The sequence below is a fragment of the Manis javanica genome, chromosome 15 (genome assembly GCF_040802235.1).
Source record: "Manis javanica isolate MJ-LG chromosome 15, MJ_LKY, whole genome shotgun sequence".
NCBI lineage: Eukaryota > Metazoa > Chordata > Mammalia > Pholidota > Manidae > Manis > Manis javanica.
The window spans coordinates 25,659,228-25,684,616 of record NC_133170.1 but is presented as its reverse complement, the minus strand read 5'-3'; the positions used below and the strand labels follow the sequence as shown (position 1 = coordinate 25,684,616).

Below are 25,389 nucleotides of genomic sequence, written 5' to 3'. Positions count from 1 at the left end.
TATCTTGGGAAGGGTGATAAATTATGCAACTAAATAGTGCTGGCCAAATGCCCGCTGCTCCAGGGACCCTGAGGAAGGCGAGGGCCCCTGTGACTGGGCTTTCCCGGGGGGATTTTCAGAGGAGCCATGAGAACATGTTGGAAAGACTACAGAGGTTTGGAGAAGATAGGAATTTAGGGGCCTGAGATGGCAGCCTAGGTGTTTGGACTCAGCTGGTCCCCCCACCTCTGCCACGCCCACCGCATGCCTACCCCACCCTGTACATCTTCTTCCCACCTTCTTCCGACCCAGGTTCTCCCCCTTCCCACATCCTTCCAACCAGGTTCTCTCCCTTCCCACCTTCAGCATTTTGGAAGCATTCTACTGCGGTCTATACAAAAGAGGGGGAGCCGGCAGCCTTCTCCTTCCCACTTACCTTCGAAGATGAGAGCCTGAGAGGGGAGCTGAGGTGGCAGGCGGTGGGGGATTCCAGCCCTCAGTCCTGGGTCACCTTCTCCTTGGAGAACAAGAAGGTGTCTGTGAAAAAGGTTCTCCCAGACCTCAAGCTCCAGATTGGGGAGGCACTCCCACTCCGCCTCACTCTGCCCCAGGCTTCACATCACCATGCTGGTTCTGGAAACCTGACCCTGGTTCTCTCCCAGGGCCAGTTGCACCAGGAAGTGAACCTCGTGGTGATGAAAGGTGAGGAGCTGGGCTGGGGGGTGTGCAGGGGCAAGTGGTGGAGGGGCCTGACCCAAGGCTCCCTGCAAGCAGGACAGGCCCCAGGAGGGATGCCTAGGCCCTGACTGCCTGGTGGGGCTGATCGAGGGCTCTCTGGTCTGGGGACTGATTTTGAACTGAGACTGGAATCCACTTGTCTTTCCCTAACATCCATGAGCCAGCCTAGGGCTCCTCTGAGAACCTCAGGAGGGCACCCACTGAGAATCAGAGCTCTGGTTCTGCCTGGGTCCACCCTTATGGGACCCAGCTAAGCCCCCATACTGTGGGTCTGCTTTCTCCTAACGGGATGACAAAATCCGCACTTCATAGGATGGTGATGATGGTGTCAGGTGCTGCATTGAGTTCTTTACTTATCTTCTCAATCATCAGAGCAACTCCCCAAATAATAATGGCTAATTCTTGATGCTTACTTAGCACATGCCAGGCCCCATTCAAGAGCTTTACATGTATTTGTGCATTTAGTTATTCTCTGGGGCTCAGGCTGTCAAGTAATTTACAGAACACAATGTAAGCAGTGGGGCTGGGATTCAAATCCAAGACTGTCAGACCTCAAAAGCTGCACTTTCTCTATTATAACCACATGAAAATGTGCTCTGAAAGGCTCAAAGAAGGACATGCACATAAAGCATCATTTTGATTGCCCTACTTAATGCCCTTAGAGCATTGAGTTGCAGGGAACCCAGAGGTCCAGGCTCCCAGCCTCAGGCTCTTGTCTCTCTGCAGTGACTAAGTCCCAGGACATTTTGGCCTGTGAGGTGCTGGGACCCACCTCCCCTGAGCTGACGCTTAGCTTGAGCCTGGAGAACCAGACTGCCAACGTCACCAATCAGCAGAAGCTGGTGCAGGTGTCCAACCCTGAGGTGGGGGCATGGCAGTGCGTACTGAGTGACAAGGACAAAGTCCTGCTGAAATCCCAGGTCAAGGGTGAGTGAGGATCCTGGTTCCATGGCCTAGCCCCAAGTCCTGCCTCCTCAGCTCTCCCGGGGTTGGCAGAGAGCACCCAGAGTCTGCTCCCCTACACCACCACCATTCCTGAGAAGGGAGGGTATCTGCATGGTGCATCGACAGTCAGGGGTGATGAGGTGAGGTGGGAAGTGCTTCCCACCTACAGTCCCACAAGTTCCCAGCTCCCTGAGGTCTACAACCCAGGAATTGGGTGGGTCTGGCCAAGAGACCCCGACCCTGGCCCCTCTCCAGACAGGTGTGCACGCATGCACACACAGGGCACAGCAGCCTGGAGTGCTGTCTCTAGCTCCCCAGAGAGCCCTGTGGACTCAAAACCTTAAAACCCCTTCCCTAGCCTTTCCCCTCTAGTCCCTGTGGTCTGTGAGGGCCCTGCCCACCCTGCCCCTCTCCCAGCCCACGGGTCAGACCCAGATGTGGCTGGGCAGCGAGGCCTGAGCTGTCCCTGATGGAGGGTGGTGAGGCTGAACACACCTCTTTCTGTCAGTTTCATCCACAGCGCTCACCAGGGTCTCACTGAAGCTCCTGGCTACAGTGCTGGGTGGGATCACAGGCCTGCTTTTCACTGGGTTCTTCATCTTCTGCTGTGTTAAGTGCTGGCACCGCAGGGTGAGTGAGCCTCCCCAGACTCCCCTCGGCCCCTATAAGGCACTGGAGCACCCTGCATGGAGTCTGTACACCGGGGTGCCCTGTATATGTGACCTGCTCCTGTTGTGGCTCCTCTGCCCACCGCGGAGCTCCCTCACTGCAGGCTGGGCTCTGCCCCCATCCCACATGGAAGGAGGGAGAGGAAGGAGCAGAGTTCATTCTGGGACCCATGGCTGCAGCCACAGGACTGCTTCTCCTCTCCCAGCCTTCCCCACTCCCCCCTCCAAGGGGAACTTCCCTTCTGGAGGCCTGGGACCCTCATGATTCCCTTCCTTCTTCCTGACAGCGCCAGGCAGAGCGGGTGTCTCAGATCAAGAGACTCCTCAGTGAGAAGAAGACCTGCCAGTGTCCCCAGTAAGGAACTGGGGGAGCCAGGGAAGGGGTGAGAGGAAGAGAGAGGAGGAATTAGGCAAGGGGGCCAAGACAGGGAAGGGAGGAGGGGTGGAGGTGAGGAGACAGGGCTAATGGAGGTGGGGAGAAGAGCAGGGTGAGAAGGAATGGCAGAGGAGGTGGGAAGCAGGCAGAGAGAGGAGGCAGAAGGAAGAAGCAGCTGGCCTGTGATATTCCTGCATGTGGCACAGCAGCTGTGGCCCAGAGGCCATCACTGCACTGGAAGAGAAAAGTGGGGCGGCAGAGCCATGGAGAATGCACAGGAGCTGGGGAGGAACAGACCTGCTTCTTTTCTCTTTCTCCAGCCGCTTCCAGAAAACATGTAGTCTCATTTGAGGCACCAGGCAGGGAACTTTCCACTTGCAGCCTCCCAGCGGTCTTCCCTGCAGTTTCGTTGGGCTCCTGGGCGTGCGGACCAGATGAATGTAGCAGATCCCAGCGCCTCCGGCCATCTCCTGCTTTCCTGTCCACAGCTGGCTGTTGGTCCTCCTCTTCCAGAGGCTCCCTCATACCACTTCCTCCCCATTTCTTTTTCACCCAAGCCCCAGCCCTTATTTCTTCTCAGCTTTTCCCCTTGCTGCCCTCTTGGCTCCAGGGGAGCCACAGGACCATCCCCGCTTGGCCTGGGGGGTGAAGCTGGGTGTCTAAAGTACAGGACTGCCATTGTATGGGAGAGGAACTGGAGCCAGAGAGGGCAGGGACTACCCCAAGATCACACAGCCAGTCAAGGACAGATCCAGACCCAAAGCCTCCTGACTGCCAGTCCCCAGTGCTCCATTCTATCTGCTTCTCCTGTTGGCAGGGCTGCAGGCTCACATCCTGACCTGTGCACACAGGCACCCCTGGACACACGCCCACATACACAGCCCACACTTGTGCAGACAGTTCCTTATCACCCCAGCAGCATGCCTCAATTTATAAACCAGTTTCACATTCTTTGTCTATTTTTTTGAACCTTATGAAAATCCTACAAGGCTGGTAGTAACAGGACCAAAATTAGAATCTCCACTTTATAGACCAGAAACAGAACTCAGGGAGGTCGGATGATTCTCAAGACCATGCAGCTAGTAAATGCTGGAGTCAGGACTAGCCCAGGTCTCTTGACCCTTAGTTCCACTGTTGTTTCTGGAACACGGGGACAATGTCACACAGTCCTCTGTGGCTGGTTAGTCATCAATGCCCACTACGTACCTCTGGATTCATAGAAGCACACCACCACAGGGAAGGCCTGCCTCAAAGAGTTCAGGAACATGAAGGGAGGCCTCCCTACCTGAAATCTCTCCTTCACCACTGCTGGCAGCAGAATCCTGTTACCAGAGGACAGAGCCTTCAGTTCCCCTAATCAGAGCACAGGACCTGCGGGAGAGAGTGCCCAGGGACCAGCCACTCACCTTGTTGCAGAACCTTCTGGAAGGTGAGCTTTGCCAGGGGTGAACCCTCTGAGGGGACCTCCTGTGAAAGGTGATAGCCCTGGGCTTCCGTGTCCCTGCCCTGCCCTCTCCTTCATCCCACACAAACCATTCAGGAACAGGAAGCTGGGGTTATAGTAGTCTTTTGCGTCTGGATCGGCTTCTCTCATCCCCAGACTCCTCTGCCTCTTCTTCCTGTGCTTTCTCACCACCTTCTTCAGTCCCTACCCTCTTTCCCTTTTCCTTTCCAGCTTGCCTCTTCCAGGGAGAACACCCAATTGCTGACAGGGCTCCCCATGGCTTGCTTTGTATTTCTGCCCATTCCCTACCCTGCCCCCTGAGCTGACAGAAAAATACAATGAACTTACTATAAAGAAGATGCTCTTCCTCATTTGTGTGTGTGTGTGTGCGCGCGCGCGCGTGCGCGCACTAAGAGAGAAAGAGGGAGAAGTGGACTCTTCTCTGGGGACCCGGAATCTTCTGGTCCTTGGGGTCTGACCCAGAGAGGTTGCCAGCTAGTCCCGGGAAAGAAAGGAAGTTTCCCTGAGGAGGGAAAAAGTCTTTGGAGGCTGGTTACCCACCTACCCACCCCAAAGGGCCCTCCCTGTGTGTGCCTGTGGGAGGCTGACTAATCACAGGCGTTTGATCCACTGAGGGAGGGAGACTAGCGGCTGTGTGTGCTCTACACGTGTGTGTGTGCGTGTGTGTGTGCGTGTGTGTGTGTTGGGGAAAAGGGACTATGAGAAACTGCAGTGTGTGCGTGGCAGTTGTGTGCATCCCACAGAAGTGTGTTTGTGTTTCAGGGGGTGGTCGCCGTCTGTGAGGGGGGATTCTTTCAGACCCGAGTCCCCGACCCCGAGGCAGCCCCGGCTCCGGCACGACCGCCCCTCACTGGCAGCTCCAGCGCTGCCCCTCCGAGCTGCGCCCCAGGCTCTCACGGACACGCACAGTGACACATGCTTCCTCCTCCCCGAACAGCTCGCTCCTCGCTCCCGAAAACACCAGCTGCCTCTCGGAGCTTGTGTTCGTGGAGAGACACGGGTTGGGGTGGGGTGGGGGCAGGACACGAATCTCTCGCCGTGAGCCGCCCCCCTCCGCTCGCCCCCTCCGCCGCGGCGCCGGCCTCGCCCCTCCCCCTCCAAGGCGCCGTCGTCCCGCTGCCCGCCCCGCGCCCGTCCGCTCGCCCAGCCTGCGGTGCCCCCGCCCGGCTCCGGCGGGACTCCGGGACTGGGGAGCCTGAGCGCCCCGGGGGCAGGGCGGGGGGAGCCTCGGGCTGCGCCCGAGAGGCAGGGCCGAGGCGGGAGGGCGCCCGCGGGAGGAGGGGAGTAGGAGAGCGGGCGGGCGCCGGCGGCGGGCGGCGGGAGCCGCGGCGCGCGCGCTTCCCTGGCGGTGCTGGGAGCTGCCCGAGGTAAGACGACCCCCGCCCGGTCCCCCGCGGTCCCCTCCCTCTTGCCCCCGGCCGCCTCCTCTCCCCTCGGGCTGGCCCCTCCTCCCCAGCCACCTGCTGTTTCTGCCCCGGAGAACACGGTGGGAGGCAGGAGGGAGGAGCCGCCCGACCGTACCCCTTCGCCCCGAAGGCCCAGGGACCCCCATCTGCCACGGAGTCCCCCAGATCTCCTCCCACCTGCCTCCGATCTTTCTCTGTCCTTCACCCCCTTCCCTCTGTCCTTCACATGCTTCCAGCCTCCCTCCCTCTCTGAGTCCCGTTCTCTTCCCTCCGGAGTCCACCCGCTGAGCCTGGGGATCGGTGGGTGGGAAGTGGTCCAGGGCTGTCGGGAGGGTAGGGGGGGTGCTTCTGACCAATTCCCTCCACCTCCCTCTGGCCGGCCATTGCCATGGCAACTAGGGTGTACTGGGCTCCGGAGGGAAGACAAAGGTGGGGGGTGGACTACACCTCAGGAAGGGCAAGGGTCTGAGATTCTTCGACAGGAAATAGCCCCTCAGACCGCTGTGCCCCATTTTTAACCCCGTTTACCCCAAAGCCATTATGCCCATCCTTCCTGCCTCTACTCTGTTCAGGGTTTCACCGGATTTCCTCTTATCCCCCTCCGCGGGCTCACTGAAGCTCAGCCACCCGAAATTCAGGACTACCCTCCTTCCCATCAGAGGGAAACTGAGGCTCAGTATAAGGGAAGAATCGAGGGCTACCAGTGGGAATCAGCGCCTTATTGAACACTGGGCTCTTCTTCTCAGCTTCCCTATTCCCAGCTTTCTCCGTGCAACCCCTCCTCCCTCCGAAACCTCCTCTCTAGGGGTCTCTGGGCTTCTTCTATTTTCAGATACTACCACTTTGCCCCCTCTTTCTTTCTCTTCTTATCAAACTCTCCTCCTTCCCCCCAGTTCCCATCTTTCCATTTCTGGATGTTTCTGATGTCAGTGGTTTCCCCGCCTTCGGGTTCCCTAGCCCGCCCCCTACCTTGGTCCCAGTCTCCTTTCCCCCATCTTCCCAGATCCCTGGTGAGGTGGAGGGTGACCATGTATGCATGGGGCAATGCGGCTGAGCACCAAGACCACCAGACCCAGGAGCCTGGAAGGTTGGGGAGGGGCTGCAATACCATATCCCAGTCAACCAGAAACCCTCAAGAAGAAACTGATGCATCTGCCATCAGTAACTCTGAAGAGAGATCCACATAAGGGCTGAATAGCACTCAGCAGGGGAGACCAGGAGCACCAGAGGGAGGAAAGAGGGCTAAAAAAGGAAGAGGGATAATCTCTTCTTTCCTGGAGATGTGGAAAGCAGGGCTCTTATTTGTGTGGGCTGTTTGAGTAGCCATCTGATTCAAGGCAAGAGACTGTTCTGAATGACCCCATGATCCCTAGTAATCAGTCATTTCTGTAGTTTCAGGAGAAAGGGGGCACAAGGAGCCAGTTGGAGAACAGCCTAGGCCCTCCTTTCGCCTTCTGCTTCCCATGGCTCATTTTTCCCTTGCAGTTTGTCCTGGTGGCTGAGCCTCACCCCCACACCTATTGGTGCATCCGGAAGATTCCCTGACTGGTCAAGAGCCAGAGGAAGAAGAGACCTGGAAGTCCCAACATGGGGACCAGAGCTCCCCAGCCAGCCTCATAGTGAGGAAAGCAGTCAGATCGCCTTCCCCATCAACCACAGGGATACTTCAGGCAGGGCCCCCATAGTATGGAGGCTGAGGGCCTCTGCTGACCCTCAGTGCCCCCCACTGCCCTCCACACCTGACCAAAGCTGGGTCAGTCATGCAATGCTAAGCAGTAGGATAGGCCTAGGGGCAGTTTGCCTCACTACAGGGCAAGGATTGTGGGCATCATGGAGGTGTGTGTGAGTGGAGCTCCTGGGTGAGACCTAGCCCCCACCCCCAGGAGCTCAAAGGGGGTGGGGGGGCCTAGGAGAGCATGGCTCAGGGTGCAGTGGGGGCAGAGGAGGCCTCCCTGCGCTCAAACGCGCTGTCCTGGCTGGCCTGTGGGCTCCTGGCACTGCTGGCCAATGCCTGGATCATCCTCAGCATCTCGGCCAAGCAGCAGAAGCACAAGCCACTAGAGTTGCTGCTGTGCTTCCTGGCGGGCACACACATACTCATGGCGGCTGTGCCCCTCACCACCTTCGCTGTGGTGCAGCTACGGCGCCAGGCTTCCTCCGACTATGACTGGAACGAGAGCATCTGCAAGGTCTTTGTGTCCACCTACTACACACTGGCTCTAGCCACCTGTTTCACGGTCGCCTCACTCTCCTACCATCGCATGTGGATGGTGCGCTGGCCTGTCAACTACCGCCTCAGCAACGCCAAGAAGCAGGCGCTGCACGCTGTCATGGGCATCTGGATGGTCAGCTTCATCCTCTCCACGCTGCCCTCCATTGGCTGGCACAACAATGGCGAGCGTTACTATGCCCGTGGCTGCCAGTTCATAGTCTCCAAGATTGGCCTGGGCTTTGGTGTCTGCTTCAGCCTTTTGCTACTCGGGGGCATTGTCATGGGGCTAGTTTGTGTGGCCATCACCTTCTACCAGACGCTGTGGGCCCGGCCCCGGAGGGCTCGGCAGGCCCGGAGAGCAGGGGGTGGGGCCAAGGGGGGTGGGCCAGGGGGCTTGGGTACTCGGCCAGCCTTTGAGGTGCCAGCCATTGTGGTGGAGGACGCCCGAGGGAAGCGGCGGTCCTCACTGGACGGCTCCGAGTCGGCCAAGACGTCCCTGCAGGTCACCAACTTGGTCAGCGCCATCGTCTTTCTCTATGACTCACTCACAGGGGTGCCTATCTTGGTGAGATTGGGGTCCCGCCAGCTGCTCTCCCCAGTGTCCCCAGGCCCAAGCACAGTCACATGAACTCCACCTGTATCAGCCCTACAGCAGTTTCATCCTTCTCCTTCCTCTCCACTACCCATTCCCACTCCACCTGTGAGCCTCATCTCTGTTGTCCAGCTCCTATTCCCATTACCCCCAACTCCATCATGTTTTCCAATTCCCACTACTCAACCCACTCATCCACCCTTAGCTACACTACGCACTCTCCAGCTCCATCATCTCTCCTGGGGCTCCATTATTCAGCCCCCTGGACCTATCATCCAGCTGTGGGGCTCCCCTCTCCCATTCCCTAATTCCCTTTGGATACCACAGGGTCTGTGATCACTCCTGGCTGGAACCCTCTGGAAAGCTCACCCTAACACCCCAGCTTTCTGCATCCCCATCTGGTCACTACCCTGGAATTTCTGTCTTCAAGTTTACTGCACCACCTCTGCTCCTCTTCCTCCGGACCCCAGGGCTTTGTCTCCAGTATCCTTCCCTGACTTTCCTCCAAGTCGATCACTTCCCCTCTATTCATCTGTCTCCACCTCCAACCTTGCCTCCACATGATCCTGTGGGACCCTGGCCATCCGTTCCTGACTTCGTGCCCACCAGCTGCTCTAGGCTATCGGATCTGGGCTCAAGTGGGCCCTCTGACTCTGGCCCCTGACCCGGCGCCATTCCCCATCCTCCTGCCAGGTGGTGAGCTTTTTCTCCCTTAAGTCGGACTCGGCTCCCCCATGGATGGTGCTGGCTGTGCTGTGGTGTTCGATGGCTCAGACACTGCTGCTGCCCTCCTTCATCTGGTCCTGTGAGCGCTACCGGGCTGATGTGCGCACCGTGTGGGAGCAGTGCGTGGCTATCATGTCCGAGGAGGATGGCGATGACGGTTAGAGGAGGGACTGGGCTTTTGCTTCCCTGGGCAGTGTGGCTCCCTTTCCTGCCGCTTTCTACCAGCCCTTCTCTGTGTGGGGACTGGCTTCCCTGGAGGGCCCCCTACTGGACAGAATCTGCACCACCCCTGGTGGACTCAGGCTCCCCTTTCCCTGTCAGGCACCCTGATGCACTCAGTGCTTCCTTCTGAACCGGGGGCTCCCTCCACTGGGAATCAGTTCCCCTCTGGAAGCCCACACTGCCCAGCTCTGCTCTATCAGGCAGAGCACTGGAGAAACAGCTGAGTCTTAAATATAAGGAAAGGCTGTGGAACTAAGAGGAGGCTAAGCTTCCTGAGAGATCCCCAGATATAGGGACAACTCTTGGTGGGGGAGTAACTGTTCCAATAAATACGTCTGTATGTATGTATGAGTACTAGGGAGTCAGTATTGAATGCAGCAGGCCCTAGACACTCTCACTTTCCTTTTGGAGCTTACAAATCAGTGAGAACAGAAGGATTGTTGGGGAGCTTAGAAAGGGGGCAGCAGCTTTTGAAGGGGGCTGGGAAGGGAAGTAGGTATTCCTTGCCTGTAACCACTCTGCCCTTTTTCTCTCCTAGATGGAGGCTATGATGATTATGCAGATGGCCGAGTGTGCAAAGTTCGCTTTGATGCTAATGGGGCCACAGGACCAGGGGCCAGGGACCCCACCCAGGTGAAGCTGCTACCTGGAAGGCACATGCTCTTTCCCCCTCTTGAGAGGGTCCACTACTTACAGGTATGGGAACCTCCTATTCTGGGTATCCCCTCACCATTTTCTCCAGTCTGTGATCCATCTGGACCCCCATTCCCTAGCCCTGGCCTGCAGGGCACCCAAAGGGGAGGTGAAAGAAAGGTGTAGCAAGAGAGGCTCCTCTTCAGACCTCTCAAAACCAAGTTTGCCCATCAGAGGCTGTTCTGCGGAAGTTTAAGGGGATGGAATCATCTTGCTTAGTCCCCACTTTGGTTCCTGCCTCTACCCCCTTTGTCCCTGCAGCACCTCTGGGTCTACTTGCTCCTCTCCCCAGGTCCCTCTGTCCCGTCGTCTGTCCCATGATGATACCAACATCTTCTCTACTCCTCGGACACCAGGCTCCTTCCTGCACAAGTGGTCATCTTCTGATGACATCCGGGTCCTCCCGGCCCAGAGCCGGGCCCTGGGAGGCCCTCCTGAGTACCTGGGACGAAGACAAAGGTTGGAGGATGAGGAGGACGAGGAGGAAGCTGAAGGTGGGGGGCTGGCCAGCCTTCGCCAATTCCTTGAAGGTGGGATTCTGGGGTCAGCTGGAGGACCCCCAAGGGGTCCTGGCTTCTTCCGGGAGGAGATCACCACGTTCATTGATGAGACACCTCTGCCTTCTCCGACTGCCTCACCAGGGCCCTCTCCTCGCCGGCCCAGGCCGCTGGGCCCCTCACCCCGCCGACTCTCCCTTGGGTCCCCTGACAGCAGAGTCATTGGACTTTCTCTGGGGCTAAGTGCAGGGAGACGCTGCTCCCTGACTGGAGGTGAAGGGACTACAAGAGCTTGGGGAGGATCCTGGGGCCCAGGTAACCCCATCTTCCCCCAGATGACCCTGTGAGCCTAATCAGGCCTGTGGACTCAGACAGACAAGGGGGCCTGGGTGGGTAGCACCTTGCTCTGGCCCTGGGCCGAGGGCGCTGCCTCCAGACTCCAGGGAGATGGGCACTGGATCTGGGGCCCTGCAGCCCCTGCTGTCTCCCATCCAAGTGACCAGATGCCCTACCCACCTTCCATCATCCCTATCAAAATGTATTAAAATCTGAAATGTTACCACTGAAACCTCTGTATCCAGTGTACTATGGTGGCAAAGGGTGTGGCCCATAGAGGACAAAGTAGAGCAGGGGCAGAGAACAGAGGCGTAGAAATACAGAGAAAGGCACTCAGATTCAGACGTGCAGACATATACAGACAGGCTTCTAAGAACATGAGGGGCAGGGCCCTGGAGACACCTGAGTTTGCTGGTTTGCTGTGCCAATGAGCTTTGTTCAGGTGTGTGGAGTGGTTTTAGAGTGTGACCATCTCACATGCCCCAGCTCTCCTCCTCCCCTCAGGTCCATCTAGAGGCCCACTTTCCGGGCATGAAAGGATTTGGGCCTGACTTGGTGTCACAGGCCTGGAGTTTATCTCCTGTTTTCCAAAAGTGTGTGAGTGGTGGGGGAGTGTGTGCAGGGAGGCACCCACACTCCTTTTCTGGGCCCGAGAGGGGAGGGGAACACAGCCGCAGTAGTCCCTCCCACCCCGTCGGCCTCGGGGGGGTTGGTCAAGGGTCCTTAGAGGCTCCTCACACTGTCGTCCAAAGCTCCAGGCCCCCACCAGCTGCGGCCCTCCACCCTCCTCTCTCCACGGCCTGCTTCTTGTCCCTCAGTAGCCAGCCTGTCTCAAAGAGCGCTTTCCCCACCCTCCGCCAGGCATCCTCCCACCTCTTGCTGCCGTTGGCCTCTGCCAGGGTTGGGTCTTTGACCGGCTCGGCCGCGCTCACTCCTGTCCTTCTCCTCCCTCCCCCCATCTCTCCTTCCTTTCCCCTCCCCCCGGCTTCCCCCTTCTCCCGCTCCCGCATTCCCGTCGGCAGCCGGCCGGCGGCTCAGGCACCATGCTCGGGCTTCTGCGACTGCTGCTACTGCTTCCGCGCCCGGGATCCCCCGAGCCCTCCGGCCTGGCCTCGCTGTCCCCGGGGGCGCCCCCCCAGGCCCCCGACTTGCTCTACGCCGACGGGCTGCGCGCCTACGCGGCCGGGGCTTGGGCGCCGGCCGTGGCGCTGCTGCGAGAGGCGCTGCGGAGCCAGGCGGCGCTGGGCCGCGCGCGGCTGGACTGCGGGGAGCACTGTGCGGCCGAACTGGGGGCCGCGCTCCTGGACGCCCTGGCGCCTGACTCCGGGCCCGGAGGGGTGCAGGGGGCCTGGGAGCGGCTGCTCCTCCGCGCCGCGCTCCGCCGCGCCGAGTGCCTGACCCAGTGCACCGCGCGGAGGCTGGGTCCCGGGGGCGCGGCGCGGCTGCGCGTAGGGAGCGCTCTCCGGGACACCTTCCGCCGCCGGGAGCCCTACAACTACCTGCAAAGGGCCTACTACCAGGTGCGAGAGCAGCCCGGCCGCTTCGTGGGTGCTACCTACCCGGCCCGCGTTGCTGTCCTACTCTGCGCTCGCCAGGAGAGGGCGGAATGCCAGCGCCCAGGACCCGGAGTGCGGCTGGGGTGGCGGGGTGGGGGGCAACGACCTCTCCGTTTGAGTAGGTCCCATCGAAACCACGTCAAGTACCCATGAGGTTGCAGAGGGACAGCCTAAGGGGGATTGTGGGAGCCAAGTTGGAAGGGGGTGGGTGTCACAAGGCGGAGATGGAGGGAAGGGGCCTGAAGTTTTAGTAGGTCTTACTGAGTCCTACGGACGGCACCGCCTATCCCTAGGATGAAGCGTAGGGGCTGCGGGCCAAACCCGCCGCTGGGCAGGAAGTCTTGGGAGCGGGGCGAGTGCAGTTAGGTCAGAGGAGGGGGCCCGAGGGCGCTTCGGGAAGATTAGAGGAAGGGCAAGGCTGAGGGCGGTGCCCAGGGGTGTCGAGGACCGCGGGCTCCGGGCAGCCTCTAGTTCGGTAGCTACTGCCTACGTGGCTGGGGTTTGTGGAGGTGCTGGTCACACACACCCCGCTCAGGGTCCTAGAGACCTGCGGGTTTTGCTGGTCGCTCAGGTCTCCCCACTTCCCCACCTCACTTAGCTATCACTTCCACCTCATCTCCAAAACTGAGCCCCTGAGGACTCTGCCCATATGTCAGCCACCCCAAACTCTTCAGAACCAATTTCTTTGGCTACCAGACTTCTGGAAGTCCCAACATACTGGTTTCTTCGGGATCTGGAGGTTGGGAGGTGGGCAGTTCTGACTGACAAGTCTTCCAGAAGGCTCTCGGACAGTCCCAGGTGTGGGGGTGGGGCAGAGAGGGGGCAGAGCTTGAACATCCCCTGTCGCAGGCAGTGATGCCCTCCTCCTTCCTGCTTCTCAGCTGAAGAAGCTGGACCTGGCAGCATCTGCAGCGCACACCTTCTTTGTAGCAAACCCCGCGCACCTGCAGATGCGGGAAGACATGGCTAAGTACAGACGGATGCCTGGGGTTCGGCCCCAGAGCTTCCGGGACCTGGAGACGCCCCCACACTGGGTGAGACCCCCAGCATGACTTCTGTCCTGCCCCCAGCCTTTGACTGGCTGGACACACAGGCCTCCCCATGTAGCTTGGGCAACAGAATATCTGGGTACTGTCCTCAGTGACCCTGGATGGGGATTCCCTCTCCGGGACTTAGTTTTCTTCCCTGAAGATCACTGAAGGCCCATCTCCCAACATTCTGATTCTGAGGACCACTTTTGTATTCCCCAAGTGAAATCAGGGACCTGGAGTCCATGGCCCAAATGTGACCAACACCCCTCCTCTTCTTCCTACCCCTCAGTCTTGTCTGGCAGCCTCTTCCCCTGGATCTCAGGCTACTGACCACTCCCTCCCCAACAGGCAGCCTATGACACTGGCCTGGAGCTCCTGGCACGCCAGGAGGCAGGGCTGGCACTGCCCAGGCTAGAGGAGGCCCTGCAGGAGAGCCTGGCCCAGATGGAGAGCTGCCGGGCTAGCTGTGAGGGGCCTGAGGAGCAGCAGAGGGAGGGAGAAGAAGAGGGGCCAGGGAGCCAGGGTGGCCTCTATGAGGCCATTGCAGGTACGGAGCTGGGAGCCTGGGATTCATGAGGCCTGGAGGAGCACCACAAGCTGAATGACTCAAGTGTGTTCTCCAAAGGGCACTGGATTCGGGTCTTGCAGTGCCGGCAGCGCTGTGTTGGGGACACGGCTACACGTCCTGGTCGCAGCTTCCCTGTCCCCGACTTTCTTCCTGGCCAGCTGAGACGGCTGTATGAGGCCCACGCTCAGGGTCAGTTGGGAAAGGTTGAGCGCTGGGGGTGACAGGTTGGAAAGGGAAATGAAAGTTTGTCCCTGGTGGTATCCTGAGCCCTCTCTCTCCATCCCTCCACAATGTCTCTGGATCTATAGTTGGTCAGAGCTCCGTAGGGACCATCAGGACGACTCTAATTTGCTCTCCTTTGGCGCCATTGTGGAACACGCACAAGGCTCTCTCTGCCCTTGCTGCTTCTCACGTTCCTTTCTTCTGTCCTCTTACTTCCCTTTGAACTCTGCCCATCCAGCTCAGGTAGGTCTGAGTAAGCTTAGAAAGCAGTGGATGAGCACAGCTGCCAGGTGGGGTGGGGGCTTTTGAGTTGGTTGGCCTTCCACGTTCTCCAGCTCTGCCTTTGTCCCTGTCTCCCTCTGCCTCTGCCTCCGCCCAAGATCCTTGCCATTCTTGGTCTTTGCCCCACCCACCCTATTGCTCTGTCTCCAGTGGGGAATCTGTCCCAGGCTGTGGAAAACGTCCTGAGTGTCCTGCTCTTCTACCCGGAGGATGAGGCTGCCAAGAAGGCTCTGAATGAGTACCAGGTCCAGCTGGGAGAGCCAAGTTCTGGCCTTGGGCCAAGAGAGGTAACCCTCCCGCCTGACTCACTTACCCTGAGGTAGCCCTGAAGCAAACAGATATCCCTGCGAAGTGTATTTGAACTTGGCCCCCACCCCCCATGCTGGTGCTAGCACTCTGGTCACCAAAGGCAGCCAAGTCCAGCATCTGACTTGTCTGCCCTCCCTGCTCCCCACTTCGGACTCTAGTTCTGAGCCAAGTGCCAACCTGCCCCTCTTCCCTTCCCTGTGCTCCTGCGTGCCCTACCGTATGTGCATGCACGGCCCGTTAAGGAGCACGCAGCCTATCCCCTAGAACCCGGGGCTGCCCTGCTCTCCTCCAGCCTTAACTTCCCTGACCCACTTAACTCTTTCTGGCTCACCTCTTCTCCCTGCTGTCTACCCACCTCAGGACATCCAGCGCTTCATCCTTCGGTCCCTGGGAGAGAAGAGACAGCTCTACTACGCCATGGAGCACCTGGGGGCCAGCTTCAAGGATCCAGTGAGTGATGCCCATTCTCTCCACCTCGCCCCTCAGCACTCCCCCAGGAGGGGAAGACAGCAATGCCCTGCATTTATGTGGCACTCCAGTCTGCAACAGGTTTCCCATTTTTCCGCAACCCTGAGCAGCTTGGAGAGGAGCTAACCACCCCAGTGTCTCAGGGACAGAGCCAGGTGCCCGTAGGGCAGGGTGGCTTTGGGGTCACGCAAGCCAAAGTGTCGGTCTCTCCTCTGCCACAGACAAGTTCTGGACCTTCACTTGCCCAGTCTTAGTTTCCTCATACGTGAAATGGGAACAGCCACACCTCTCTTACAGAGCTAGTGAAGCTGTGTCATTTGCTGTGAAGTAGAGAAGGCTCTGTGCCTCTGCTTTTATTACTTTTTGTTGTAGTTATGAGAGGAAACAAGAGGGCAGAAGTTATTCGTAGCTAGGACTGTAACATAAAGCAGGATTGCTCAGCCTTCTTGGCACCATTGACGTTTCTGACCGGATAATTCTTTGCTGGGGAGAAGAAGGAGGATGTCTTAGGCCTGTAGGATGGTTAGTAGTTCCCTGACCTCTACCCAGTAGATGTCATAGCACTCTCTGCATCATGGCAATCAAAAATGTTTCTAGAAGTTGCCTGATTTCTCCTGGCAGGCAAAATAATCTCCTTGCTTGAGAACTGCTGCTTCAAAGCATGGACTCTAAAGCTAGCTTGAATCCCAACTCTATCATTGACTAGCTGTTTGGTCTCAGGCACATTAGTTTGCCTCTCTAGTCTGAGTCCTTATGAGTCCTTAATTATAGAATGGGCACAGTAATACTATCTGTTTCATAAGATTATTGTGAATGTGAAATGATAAATCCCAATTCCATGTATAAAGCTCTTAGAATAGCACCTGGCAAATAGTTGTTGTAGGTCGTTGTTGTGTTATTGTTTTTATTATTATTATTATTACAGGGTTTGGCCTAGTACCCAGGGCTCCCTACAATGAGTCCAGGGCTCTTCACACTTCTACCTTCCCCTCTACTAATGTTGCTGTTCAGAGACTAACGGCAGCGATTAGACTGGGGCTGGACTGGGTGGGTGATGGTGCTTTTCCTGACTGTCCCAGGACCCCTGGACCCCAGCAGCTTTCATCCCTGAGGCACTTAGAGAAAAGCTCAGGTAGGCGGTGCCCTGTGATGGGAGGGGCCAGGCCTGAGCTGGCAGCGGGGAAAGGGTCCTGGAAGGCTGGGTATGGGGGAAATGGGTTTGGACTAGCCTGTGCCTCCACTGAGCATGTCTCTCCCCCCTGAGAGAGGATCAAGAGAAGAGGCCTTGGGATCACGAGCCTCCACAGCCAAAGCCCTTAAGTCACTGGAAGGGTAAGTTCCTGGGAGAGCAAGAGGCAGAAGCCTGGAGGGTTTGGAGACTGCCAGCTGCTTCAGAACCTGCCCTCAGGCGAGCCTCGACCCCTCCTGCCCTGTCCCTCCCCTGCAGATGTCCTCCTACTGGAGGGAGTGACCCTAACCCAGGATGCAAGACAGCTGAACGGGTCGGAGCGCGCTGTGTTGGATGGGCTGCTCTCCCCAGCTGAGTGTGGCGCGCTGCTGCAGCTGGCCAGGGTAGGAAGTCCTGTTACTCGGTGCAACTGGCTAGTCAGGGACCCTCAGGTATAGCTGTCTGCCCGCTTGCTCTTGGTCTGCCCCCTGCTCTGCCCACTCAGATTCTCCCGCAGGGACTGTGCTTGCCATTGCCTCACTGCCATGGACAAGGCCCTTTTCCTGCCAATGTAGCTGACGTTGTCTTTATGAGGGAATTTTGCTAGAGATTGATAGGAAGAACAGAACACAAAACATAAAGGCATAAAAAGGGGTGAGTATGCAGGGGTGGACTGCTTGGTTAGACGAGAGTTTAGTGATTGGCTCAGGGGACACAGGCTTCTTTTCCCATGCATTATACCCCCTCCTGGCTTGGGCTGAATGACCCGTGTTCACCAGGTTGAGCCTGCTGTTTTATGAAGCTTCAATCATTCTATGGTAGTGAGTCTTCAGTATACACTCATCAAGTACCTGCTGTGTACTTGAACTGACTAGGTTCCTGGGAGAGGTAGATGAACACAGACTGTGCATTCATATAGAGAAGGAATATACTGTATAGAGAAGGAATCAGATGCACAGACACGTAATTAGAGTGGGTGGTTGAGTTTGATAAAAGAAGTATATGATCATCCAATTAGAAGTGCCAAAAAGCAAAGTCACAGAAGACTTACCGGAGTAGGTGGCATTCGAGCTCCATCTTAAGGCTGAGCTGACCAGGCAGCTTAGAGGAGCAGAGTCAGGCTGCAAAGGAGAGGACCAAGGGTATTCTGGGATGTGTAGTAAAGCCTAGGGGTTCGGAGAGCACAGGCCAGCCCCAACAATGGTTCCCTTTGTGACTTTGGGCAATGTATTTTAACATCTCTGAGTCTCATCTCCCTGTGGGTAAAATGGGGCTAAATACAGTGGTTTTGTCCTAGGGTTGTGAGTTAGCACATGGTAGAGCTTTGGAAGAATATAGAAAGTGCGGTCGTTATTATCTTCAGGCTATATGTTACCCAGAGGAGGTACAGGGGAGAGAATCCCAAAGTATAGGCACAGGGTTGATGGTGAAGGGCCTTCTGTACCCTACCAGGTAGTTTGGACCTCATCTGTAGGTGGTGGACAGCATACTGAAGGATTTAAGAAGGCGCTGACTCACTTTCATGTAGAACCTCCAAGTGCAGGGTCTGGAGTTACCATCTGTAGAGCTGGTACATCTGTCTACTGGCTGTGTGGAGAATGCACTGGGAGAGTACAGGAAGTGGGGCACTTCTGGGGTGATGTGGGAGTGCCACCACCTTAGGTTAGGGCCTCATTTCAAGGGAACACAGGGGGGCAGATGACAAATATTTAGAAATCAAAAGTAGAAAAGATAAGGACTATATTTAAGTGGAAGATGATAGAATGGATTCAAGGATAACACCCAAGTATTGGACCTTCTTTCTATTCCTTGATCAGACTAAACTCATTCCAGCCTCAGGCCCTTTGCACTTGCTGTTTCTGCTGCCTGGAACATTTTCCTCTCCGACATTCAAATGGCTCCTTCATGTCATTTGGTTTCAATTTAGATGTCATCTCATTAATTAGCTGTCTCCTGACCACTGCCTAGGCACATTCAAGGTTGTAGCCCTGTTTGAATTTTTTTTTTTGGTATCATTAATCTACAATTACATAAAGAACATTATGTTTACTAGGCTCCCCCCTTCACCAAGTCCCCGCCACATACCCCTTCACAGTCACTGTCCATCAGCATAGTAAGATGCTGTAAAATCACTACTTGTCTTCTCTGTGTTGCACAGTGTTCCCTGTGCCCCACACACACACTATACATGCTAATCGTAATGCCCCCTTTCTTTTTCCCCGCCCTTGTCCCCCCCTTCCCACCCATCCTCCCCAGTCCCTTGCCCTTTGGTAACTATTAGTCCATTCTTGGGTTCTGTGATTCTGCTACTGTTTTGTTCCTTCAGTTTTTCTTTGTTCTTTTTTTTTTTTTGACAAGAATGAGACTTTAATCAGTTTTAAGTGGAGTTTATAACACTAAGAGAGAAAGGGTTGTTAACAAACACAATAACAAATGGACATCTGATTGGTATGAGGCATTATCCTGTACACATCATATTTTGTTTTGTGTATCCTCAGTGCATAGCATTTACACACAGAGCCACTGCTGCACAGCACAAGAGTATCTGAAGAGGCTGAATCAGAGTAAGGCTGTTTAACAGACTGAAATTTTTTAGTATATATATTCTATATGAAAACAAATTGAACTTTTGAACTGGCAGGGTAGAAGGCAACTCTGCCAAACACTGTAGTTAAAAGCCCCCACTTTAGTGCACAGTTCCACCCCTTCCATCTGCATGCATGACACATTAACAGTATTTGAAGGTAAACAAGGCACTTTGTGGCAACCACAGCCATCGTTATGAACATATTGCACAAATTTTCTAGAACTAAACATGTAACTTGTACCCTACTTTTATTTTTTAAAGCTGAAACATTTGATGCTGCCGGTAAACTCCACTTAAGTTTATAACCTGTGCCACAGCAAAGAATGGTGATGCTATTTATTCAACTACCCTTTAATAATTATGGCAAAAAATGTTCAAGAGGAGCTACAGAGAACTTGGGATGGTACAGCTTTCTTAAAAGTGATGCTTTCAAGTAACTTCAGACATGTAAGCAGCTGCACATCCAAAAAGTCTAAGTAAGAAAACATTCCAGAAACTCAGATTACCTACAGAATGTATTTCAGGCTAATTATGAATACTGTCATAAATAAAGTTTTAATTAGGACTCAAAAACCTTTCAGTCATAGCAATTCTTGTCAAATTCTATGGGGATGGTAACTGAAATAAAGGAGAGTAGTTATGTATAATATATATTTATATATATAATATATATATAATGCCATTTTTCCATTTCCAATGACTACACCATAAAATGTAAGCAAGGCTTCTCAAAAACATTGAAACATTCAAAATCAAAACCCTTATTCAGACCTTCACATTCCAAAGGAAAAATATAACTGTGCAAAAGCCCATTATAATGTCATTATTTATGACCTGGCCCTCCACGTTACACATTGGAACAATACAAGTTATGTTTTAATATACTGTGCCCAAAACTGTAAAAAATAACAGTATTAATAACTACCTTCAAAACATGAATAGTTGATTTTCATCTTAGTCAACAATTTTCAGCATTTATGAAAGACAGGTGGCATATAAATTTCAATGAGATTTTAGGAATAGTTGCCCCTAACTTACCAATTTAACTTATGAACATTCAATCAATTTTCTATGTATCAAGGTTTAAATATAAATGTGTAAATCCTAAGAGCTTTGTTAAAAATCTAAAAATTTACTTGAATGAAGTTTTTCTTTGTTCTTATACTCCACATATGAGTGACATCATTTGGTACTTGTCTTTCTCCGCCTGGTTTATTTCACTGAGCATAATACCCTCTAGCTCCATCCATGTTGTTGCGAATGGTAGGATCTGTTTTTTTCTTATGGCTAAGTAATATTCCATTGTGTATATGTCTCACATCTTCTTTATCCATTCATCTACTGATTGACACTTAGGTTGCTTCCGTATTTTGGCTATTGTAAATAGTGCAGTGATAAACATAGGGGTGCATCTGTCTTTTTCAAACTGGGCTGCTGCATTCTTAGGGTAAATTCCTAGGAGTGGAATTCCTGGGTCAAATGGTAGGTCTGTTCTGAGCATTTTGATGAACCTCCATACTGCTTTCCACAATGGTTGAACTAATTTACATTCCCACCAGCAGTGTAGGAGGGTTCCCCTTTCTCCACAACCTTGCCAACATTTGTTGTTGTCTGTCTTTTTGATGATGGCGATCCTTACTGGTGTGAGGTGATATCTCATTGTGGTTTTAATTTGCATTTCTCTGATGTGGAGCATCTTTTCATGTGTCTGTTGGCCATCTGAATTTCTTCTTTAGAGAACTGTCTATTCAGCTCCTCTGCCCATTTTTTAATTGGATTATTTGCTTTTTGTTTGTTGAGGTGTGTGAGCTCTTTATGTATTTTGGATGTCAACCCTTTATCAGATCTGTCATTTATGAATATATTCTCCCATACTGTAGGATACCTTTTTGTTCTATTGATGGTGTCCTTTGCTATACAGAAGCTTTTTAGCTTGATATAGTCCCACTTGTTCGTTTCTTCTTTTGTTTCCCTTGCCTGGGGAGATATGTTCATGAAGAAGTCACTCATGTTTATGTCCATGAGATTTTTGCCTATGTTTTTTTCTAAGAGTTTTATGGTTTCATGACTTACATTCAGGTCTTTGATCCATTTTGAATTTACTTTTGTGTATGGGGTTAGACAGTGGTCCAGTTGCATTCTCTTACATGTAGCTGTCCAGTTTTGCCAGCACCATCTGTTGAAGAGACTATCATTTCCCCATTGTATGTCCATGGCTCCTTTATCGTATATTAATTGGCCATATGTTTGGGTTAATATCTGGAGTCTCTATTCTGTTCCACTGGTCTGTGGCTCTGTTCTTGTGCCAGTACCAAATTGTCTTGATTACTGTGGCTTTGTAGTAGAGCTTGAAGTTGGGGAGCGAGATCTCCCCCACTTTATTCTTCCTTCTCAGGATTGCTTTGGCTATTCGGGGTCTTTGGTGGTTCCATATGAATTTTTGAACTATTTGTTCCAGTTTATTGAAGAATGCTGTTGGTAATTTGATAGGGATTGCATCAAATCTGTATATTGCTTTGGGCAGGATGGCCATTTTGACGATATTAATTCTTCCTAGCCAGGAGCATGGGATGAGTTTCCATTTGTTAGTGTCCTCTTTAATTTCTCTTAAGAGTGTCTTGTAGTTTTCAGGGTATAGGTCTTTCACTTCCTTGGTTAGGTTTATTCCTAGGTATTTTATTCTTTTTGATGCTATTGTGAATGGAATTGTTTTCCTGATTTGTCTTTCTATTAGTTCATTGTTAGCCCTGTTTTAATTTTATCTGTAACACTTATCACCATTTGAATTGATCTGGCTAGTTGGCTAGTTTATTATCTCAAAATATAGACCCCATGACCTTTTTGTGACAGTTGTGTCCCCAGTACCTTAGAACAGTGCCTGGCACATAGTAGGTGCTCAGTACAAATTCACTGAATGATTGAATACAAGAATAGAAGGTTAGATGGGTTGGATGACTAGGGAGCCTGTCAGAGATGAGGCTTCTCTATGGGGTAACTAGGTAGTGGTACTTCGAGTTTCAAAAAGCAGGCAAAAGAATAGGTATCAGGTAAGGAATGTCCAAATACTAGGAGATTCCCAGGTGATGAGAGTCATGTAGGTGGTCAGTTAATTGGGACCCAGCATCAAAGCATCTCAGGTACTACAAGACCATGTCAAGTGGGGAGAGGTCAAAGGGGCTGTATCCTGGGGCTGGGGGTTGGTGCCGTCTCCCCTTCTTGAGTCAGCCTGAACCTGGCCTGACTATTGGACTTGATTCCAGAGAGACTCCCCTATTCTTGGCTCATCAGCAATGAGCCATGGGGACTTGCCTGCGCCCCTTCCCCAACTGTCAGAGGCCCCTTCCCCACCCTGGGAAGCTCTCAGCGATCTGTGCACAGTCCCCTCTGTGAGTAAGATCCCAGATCTTTACCAGTGACTATACAGACATGAATCTGGCCATTCTCTGGGAAAGGGCAGCCACTCAGGAAAAGAGGCCTCTGGAGAAGGCTGGGAGTTAATAGCTTCTCTCGGGAAGTGGGAGGGGCAGGGGGAAGGTCTTGTAGCCCCTTGGGAAGTGAGGTGGGTGATAGCTCAGGCCAAGGAGAGTGACCCCACAGTCAACCCCTCCCTATTCAGGACGCAGCTGAAGCTGGAGCCAGGTCTGGCTACCGTGGCCGCCGCTCCCCTCACACCCCCCATGAGCACTTCGAGGGGCTCACGGTACTTAAGGCTGCACAGGTGAGAGGAGGCACCCATGCCCTGGTTTGATGCCCAGATGTGGAGAAGAGAGTGTGCAGGAGACTGGGCACCAGCTCCTGAGCCTCTCCTGAGGAGGGGCTCTCCCAGGACTAAGGGTGCCTGAGTGCCCTGCCAGGGATGAGGAGGGGGTGCCCTGAGACCTAGGGGCTGGGCTGCAGTCATGGAGTGGAAGGAGCCGTGGGGCCGATGGGCAGAGCTGGCTGCTGAGACTCCGAACCCACAGTCGACAGCAGTGGAAGCAGAGCCGGGCCGCGGCTGGGCCATCCTTCCAATGCTCCTTCCTGTCCCGTCCCCGTTTTTGCGGCCTGTAGCTGGCCCAGGCTGGGGCTGTGAGCCGGCAGAGTGCTAAGCTGCTTCTGGTGGTGAGCGAGCGCGTGCGGGCCTTGACGCAGGCCTACTTCTCCCCGGATCGGCCCCTTCATCTTTCCTTCACCCACTTGGTATGCCGAAGTGCCATAGAAGGTAACCACCAGGGAACCCAGCTGCTTCTCCCCGACTTCAAGCCCCTGATGGGTACTGTACACTTCAGTGCCCAAACTGTGTGGGTTTCAGTCTTCACTCCAGAAAGACTCTGACTCCCTGCCCATCTGTGGGCCCCCAGCTACAGGGCGGATGTGGGTGGTAGATGGGCACAGGAGTGCAAAGGCATTCACCAAGTCCCTTTGCTTCTTAGGAGAGCAAGGGCAGCGCATGGACCTGAGTCACCCGGTGCATGTAGACAACTGCGTCCTGGACCCTGACACCGGAGAGTGCTGGCGGGAGCCCCCCGCCTACACCTATCGAGACTACAGGTGGGTGACCCCTCTCAGTGTCAGGCAGGCGGGCCTGGGCAGGGGTCTCACTGCCCCCTGTCTACCTCCCTCCTCAGTGGACTTCTCTACCTCAACGATGACTTCCAGGGCGGGGACCTGTTCTTCACAGAGCCCAATGCCCTCACTGTCACGGTAAGTGGGGCCAGGTTGTAGGGGTGTGACAGGGAGCCCAGCTGTGGGCTCCAGATTCAAAGCAGAAGGTTCCCAGAGGCAAATGCAGGGAAATGGCTGGGCCCACCTTAACCCTTTCCTTTCCTGGCCCCCAGCCCTCCCCACCACTTGTCTGTGTTCAGGGGTTCTCCTAGCAGAGGCTGACCATGCCTCCCTGGGGCATCTCAGAGTGCCCCCCCACCCGGTCCTGCCTTCAGTATCTGCCTTACCTCCTAAAGGAGGGTGGGTGAAGCATAAGACATTGGGTCCCTATTCCAGGTAGATGCTGGGGGCTAGAACTGGGTGGAAGGAGAGGGGCAGGGGTTTTTCCTTGCCTACTGCTCTGTCTTACCCAATGACCTTCTCCACTTACCACCACCAGCTACCTATAATCCAAGTCCTCCCGGGGTGAAAAAATGTCCCCAAGAGCCTTATCCTCAGTACCCAGAGTCTTTACTTCACTCGTACCCTCAGACTTCTTCACACCCTGGGTTCAAAGGGTCCAGCAGGAAAAGTCAGAGCACCAGGGGATGGCTGCCCCTTCTCTCTCTGGCTCCAACTCCTCTAGCTCCAGTCTGGCACTTGTGCTGGCCATGTTGACCCCCATATCCCATTTGCCCCAGACAGTCCCTGAATGAAGGAGTAGAAGTGCTGGGCAAGACAGCCGACTTCTCTGTGTGTGCCCCGTCCTGCTCTAGGGAGCTAGGGCCTAGGTCTCCAAGGGGACCCATCCCTGGGGCTGAACCTGCCCTTACCCCCCAGGCTCAGGTCCGTCCTCGCTGCGGACGCCTCGTGGCCTTCAGCTCTGGGGTGGAGAATCCCCACGGCGTGTGGGCTGTGACACGGGGACGGCGCTGCACCCTGGCCCTGTGGCACACGTGGGCACCTGAGCACAGGGAGCAGGTGAGGAGGAGCTGGAGTAAGTAGGAAGGGCAGTCTGTCCTGGTGGGTGAAGGGTGGGCAGGCTGACCGGTGAGAGGCAGGGGCTGATATGACCCAGGGGGTGTCCTTGGGACAGGGTGGGTGCAGAGCATTGGGCCAGACTCTCCTTCCCATAACCAGGAGTGGACAGAAGCCAAAGAGCTGCTGCAGGAGCCAGAGGAAGAAAAAGAGGAGGAAATGCCCAGCAGAGACCCTTCCCCAGAACCTCCCAGCCGCAGGCTTCAGCGGGTCCAGGACAAGGCTGCGAAGCCACCTCGGGTCCGAGAAGAGCTGTGAGGTGCTGAGCCAGCCCCTTGGGGATGTGGCCACTTGACCTGTGAAGAGCCTCTTTGATGCCAGGACCCATGGGAAGCCCCCAGGTGACAGGGGCAGAGCAGTGACCTTTCCATCCCTGCACCCCCACCACCTTGGGAATTGTAAGGGCCAGCCAGCCCTGGACTCAGAGGTCACTGCACAGACTGGCCTAGTGCTCCCCAGGCCTGCTCCCAGCTGATGGGCCTCCAGCCCTTGGACAGAGAGAGGACACCGTGCCTCCCTGGAAAGAAATGGTGGGGTAGGGCCTGGCTGCTTCAGATGAGGGGGGCCAAGGGGAGGAGAACCCCACTGCCCTCTTCCCAGCCTGTAATAAAGAACTTGAAGGTCCCTCAGAAAGGGCCCAGTCAAGTGTATTGCGGGCTGTTTGTGTGGCTGCTTGGAGGTG

General features: G+C 54.7%; 3 protein-coding genes across 9 annotated transcripts in view; all 3 read left to right on the top strand.

Annotated features, from left to right (window-relative positions):
• The window catches only part of CD4 (CD4 molecule), a 28,914-nt gene extending 25,748 nt beyond the window's left edge, over positions 1–3,166 (top strand). For 2 of the 3 annotated variants that reach the window (XM_017670757.3, XM_017670756.3), the window contains exons 6-10: positions 346–681; positions 1,444–1,644; positions 2,171–2,292; positions 2,618–2,685; positions 3,027–3,166. In XM_017670757.3, coding sequence (XP_017526246.1) covers positions 346–681; positions 1,444–1,644; positions 2,171–2,292; positions 2,618–2,685; positions 3,027–3,057 — 758 coding nt within the window. In that variant the 3' untranslated portion in view covers positions 3,058–3,166. The remainder of the gene's footprint in view (positions 1–345; positions 682–1,443; positions 1,645–2,170; positions 2,293–2,617; positions 2,686–3,026) is intronic. The other variant, XM_017670758.3, reaches the window with a different exon arrangement.
• A 4,327-nt stretch (positions 3,167–7,493) lies between these two features.
• On the top strand, positions 7,494–11,087 carry GPR162 (G protein-coupled receptor 162). Of its 2 annotated transcripts, none has more exons than XM_037004549.2 (4): positions 7,494–8,354; positions 9,075–9,264; positions 9,868–10,025; positions 10,379–11,087. In XM_037004549.2, the coding sequence occupies exons 1-4, from the start codon at positions 7,494–7,496 to the stop codon at positions 10,760–10,762; spliced, it is 1,593 nt and encodes a 530-aa protein (XP_036860444.2). In that variant the 3' UTR covers positions 10,763–11,087. The 2 variants fall into 2 exon arrangements, with proteins under 2 accessions (XP_036860444.2, XP_036860443.2); XM_037004548.2 differs by having other exon boundaries at positions 10,315–11,087.
• A 511-nt stretch (positions 11,088–11,598) lies between these two features.
• On the top strand, positions 11,599–25,357 carry P3H3 (prolyl 3-hydroxylase 3). 4 transcript variants are annotated; one of them, XM_073222214.1, is made up of 15 exons: positions 11,602–12,375; positions 13,293–13,445; positions 13,791–13,989; positions 14,068–14,199; positions 14,665–14,801; positions 15,184–15,273; positions 16,371–16,423; positions 16,556–16,623; positions 16,739–16,863; positions 22,663–22,764; positions 23,097–23,247; positions 23,459–23,576; positions 23,654–23,729; positions 24,516–24,650; positions 24,810–25,357. In XM_073222214.1, exons 1-15 carry the CDS (start codon positions 11,899–11,901, stop codon positions 24,963–24,965), a joined length of 2,172 nt encoding a protein of 723 aa, XP_073078315.1. In that variant the 5' UTR covers positions 11,602–11,898; the 3' UTR covers positions 24,966–25,357. The 4 variants fall into 4 exon arrangements, 2 of the variants coding, with proteins under 2 accessions (XP_073078315.1, XP_036860442.1); XM_037004547.2 differs by having other exon boundaries at positions 11,603–12,375; positions 24,510–24,650; XR_005057607.2 differs by lacking the exon at positions 23,654–23,729 and having other exon boundaries at positions 11,599–12,375; positions 24,810–24,982.
• Positions 25,358–25,389: the final 32 nt, after the last annotated feature.

Coding starts and splice junctions, on each gene's coding strand:
- GPR162 (XM_037004548.2), top strand. CDS start 7,494: ATGGCTCAGGGTGCAGTGGGGGCAGAGGAGGCCTCCCTGCGCTCAAAC. Junction 9,265..9,867: donor CGAGGAGGATGGCGATGACG/GTTAGAGGAGGG, acceptor TTTCTCTCCTAG/ATGGAGGCTATGATGATTAT. Junction 10,026..10,314: donor AGAGGGTCCACTACTTACAG/GTATGGGAACCT, acceptor TCCTCTCCCCAG/GTCCCTCTGTCCCGTCGTCT.
- P3H3 (XM_037004547.2), top strand. CDS start 11,899: ATGCTCGGGCTTCTGCGACTGCTGCTACTGCTTCCGCGCCCGGGATCC. Junction 13,990..14,067: donor CCTCTATGAGGCCATTGCAG/GTACGGAGCTGG, acceptor TGTTCTCCAAAG/GGCACTGGATTCGGGTCTTG. Junction 15,274..16,370: donor GGGCCAGCTTCAAGGATCCA/GTGAGTGATGCC, acceptor TGACTGTCCCAG/GACCCCTGGACCCCAGCAGC.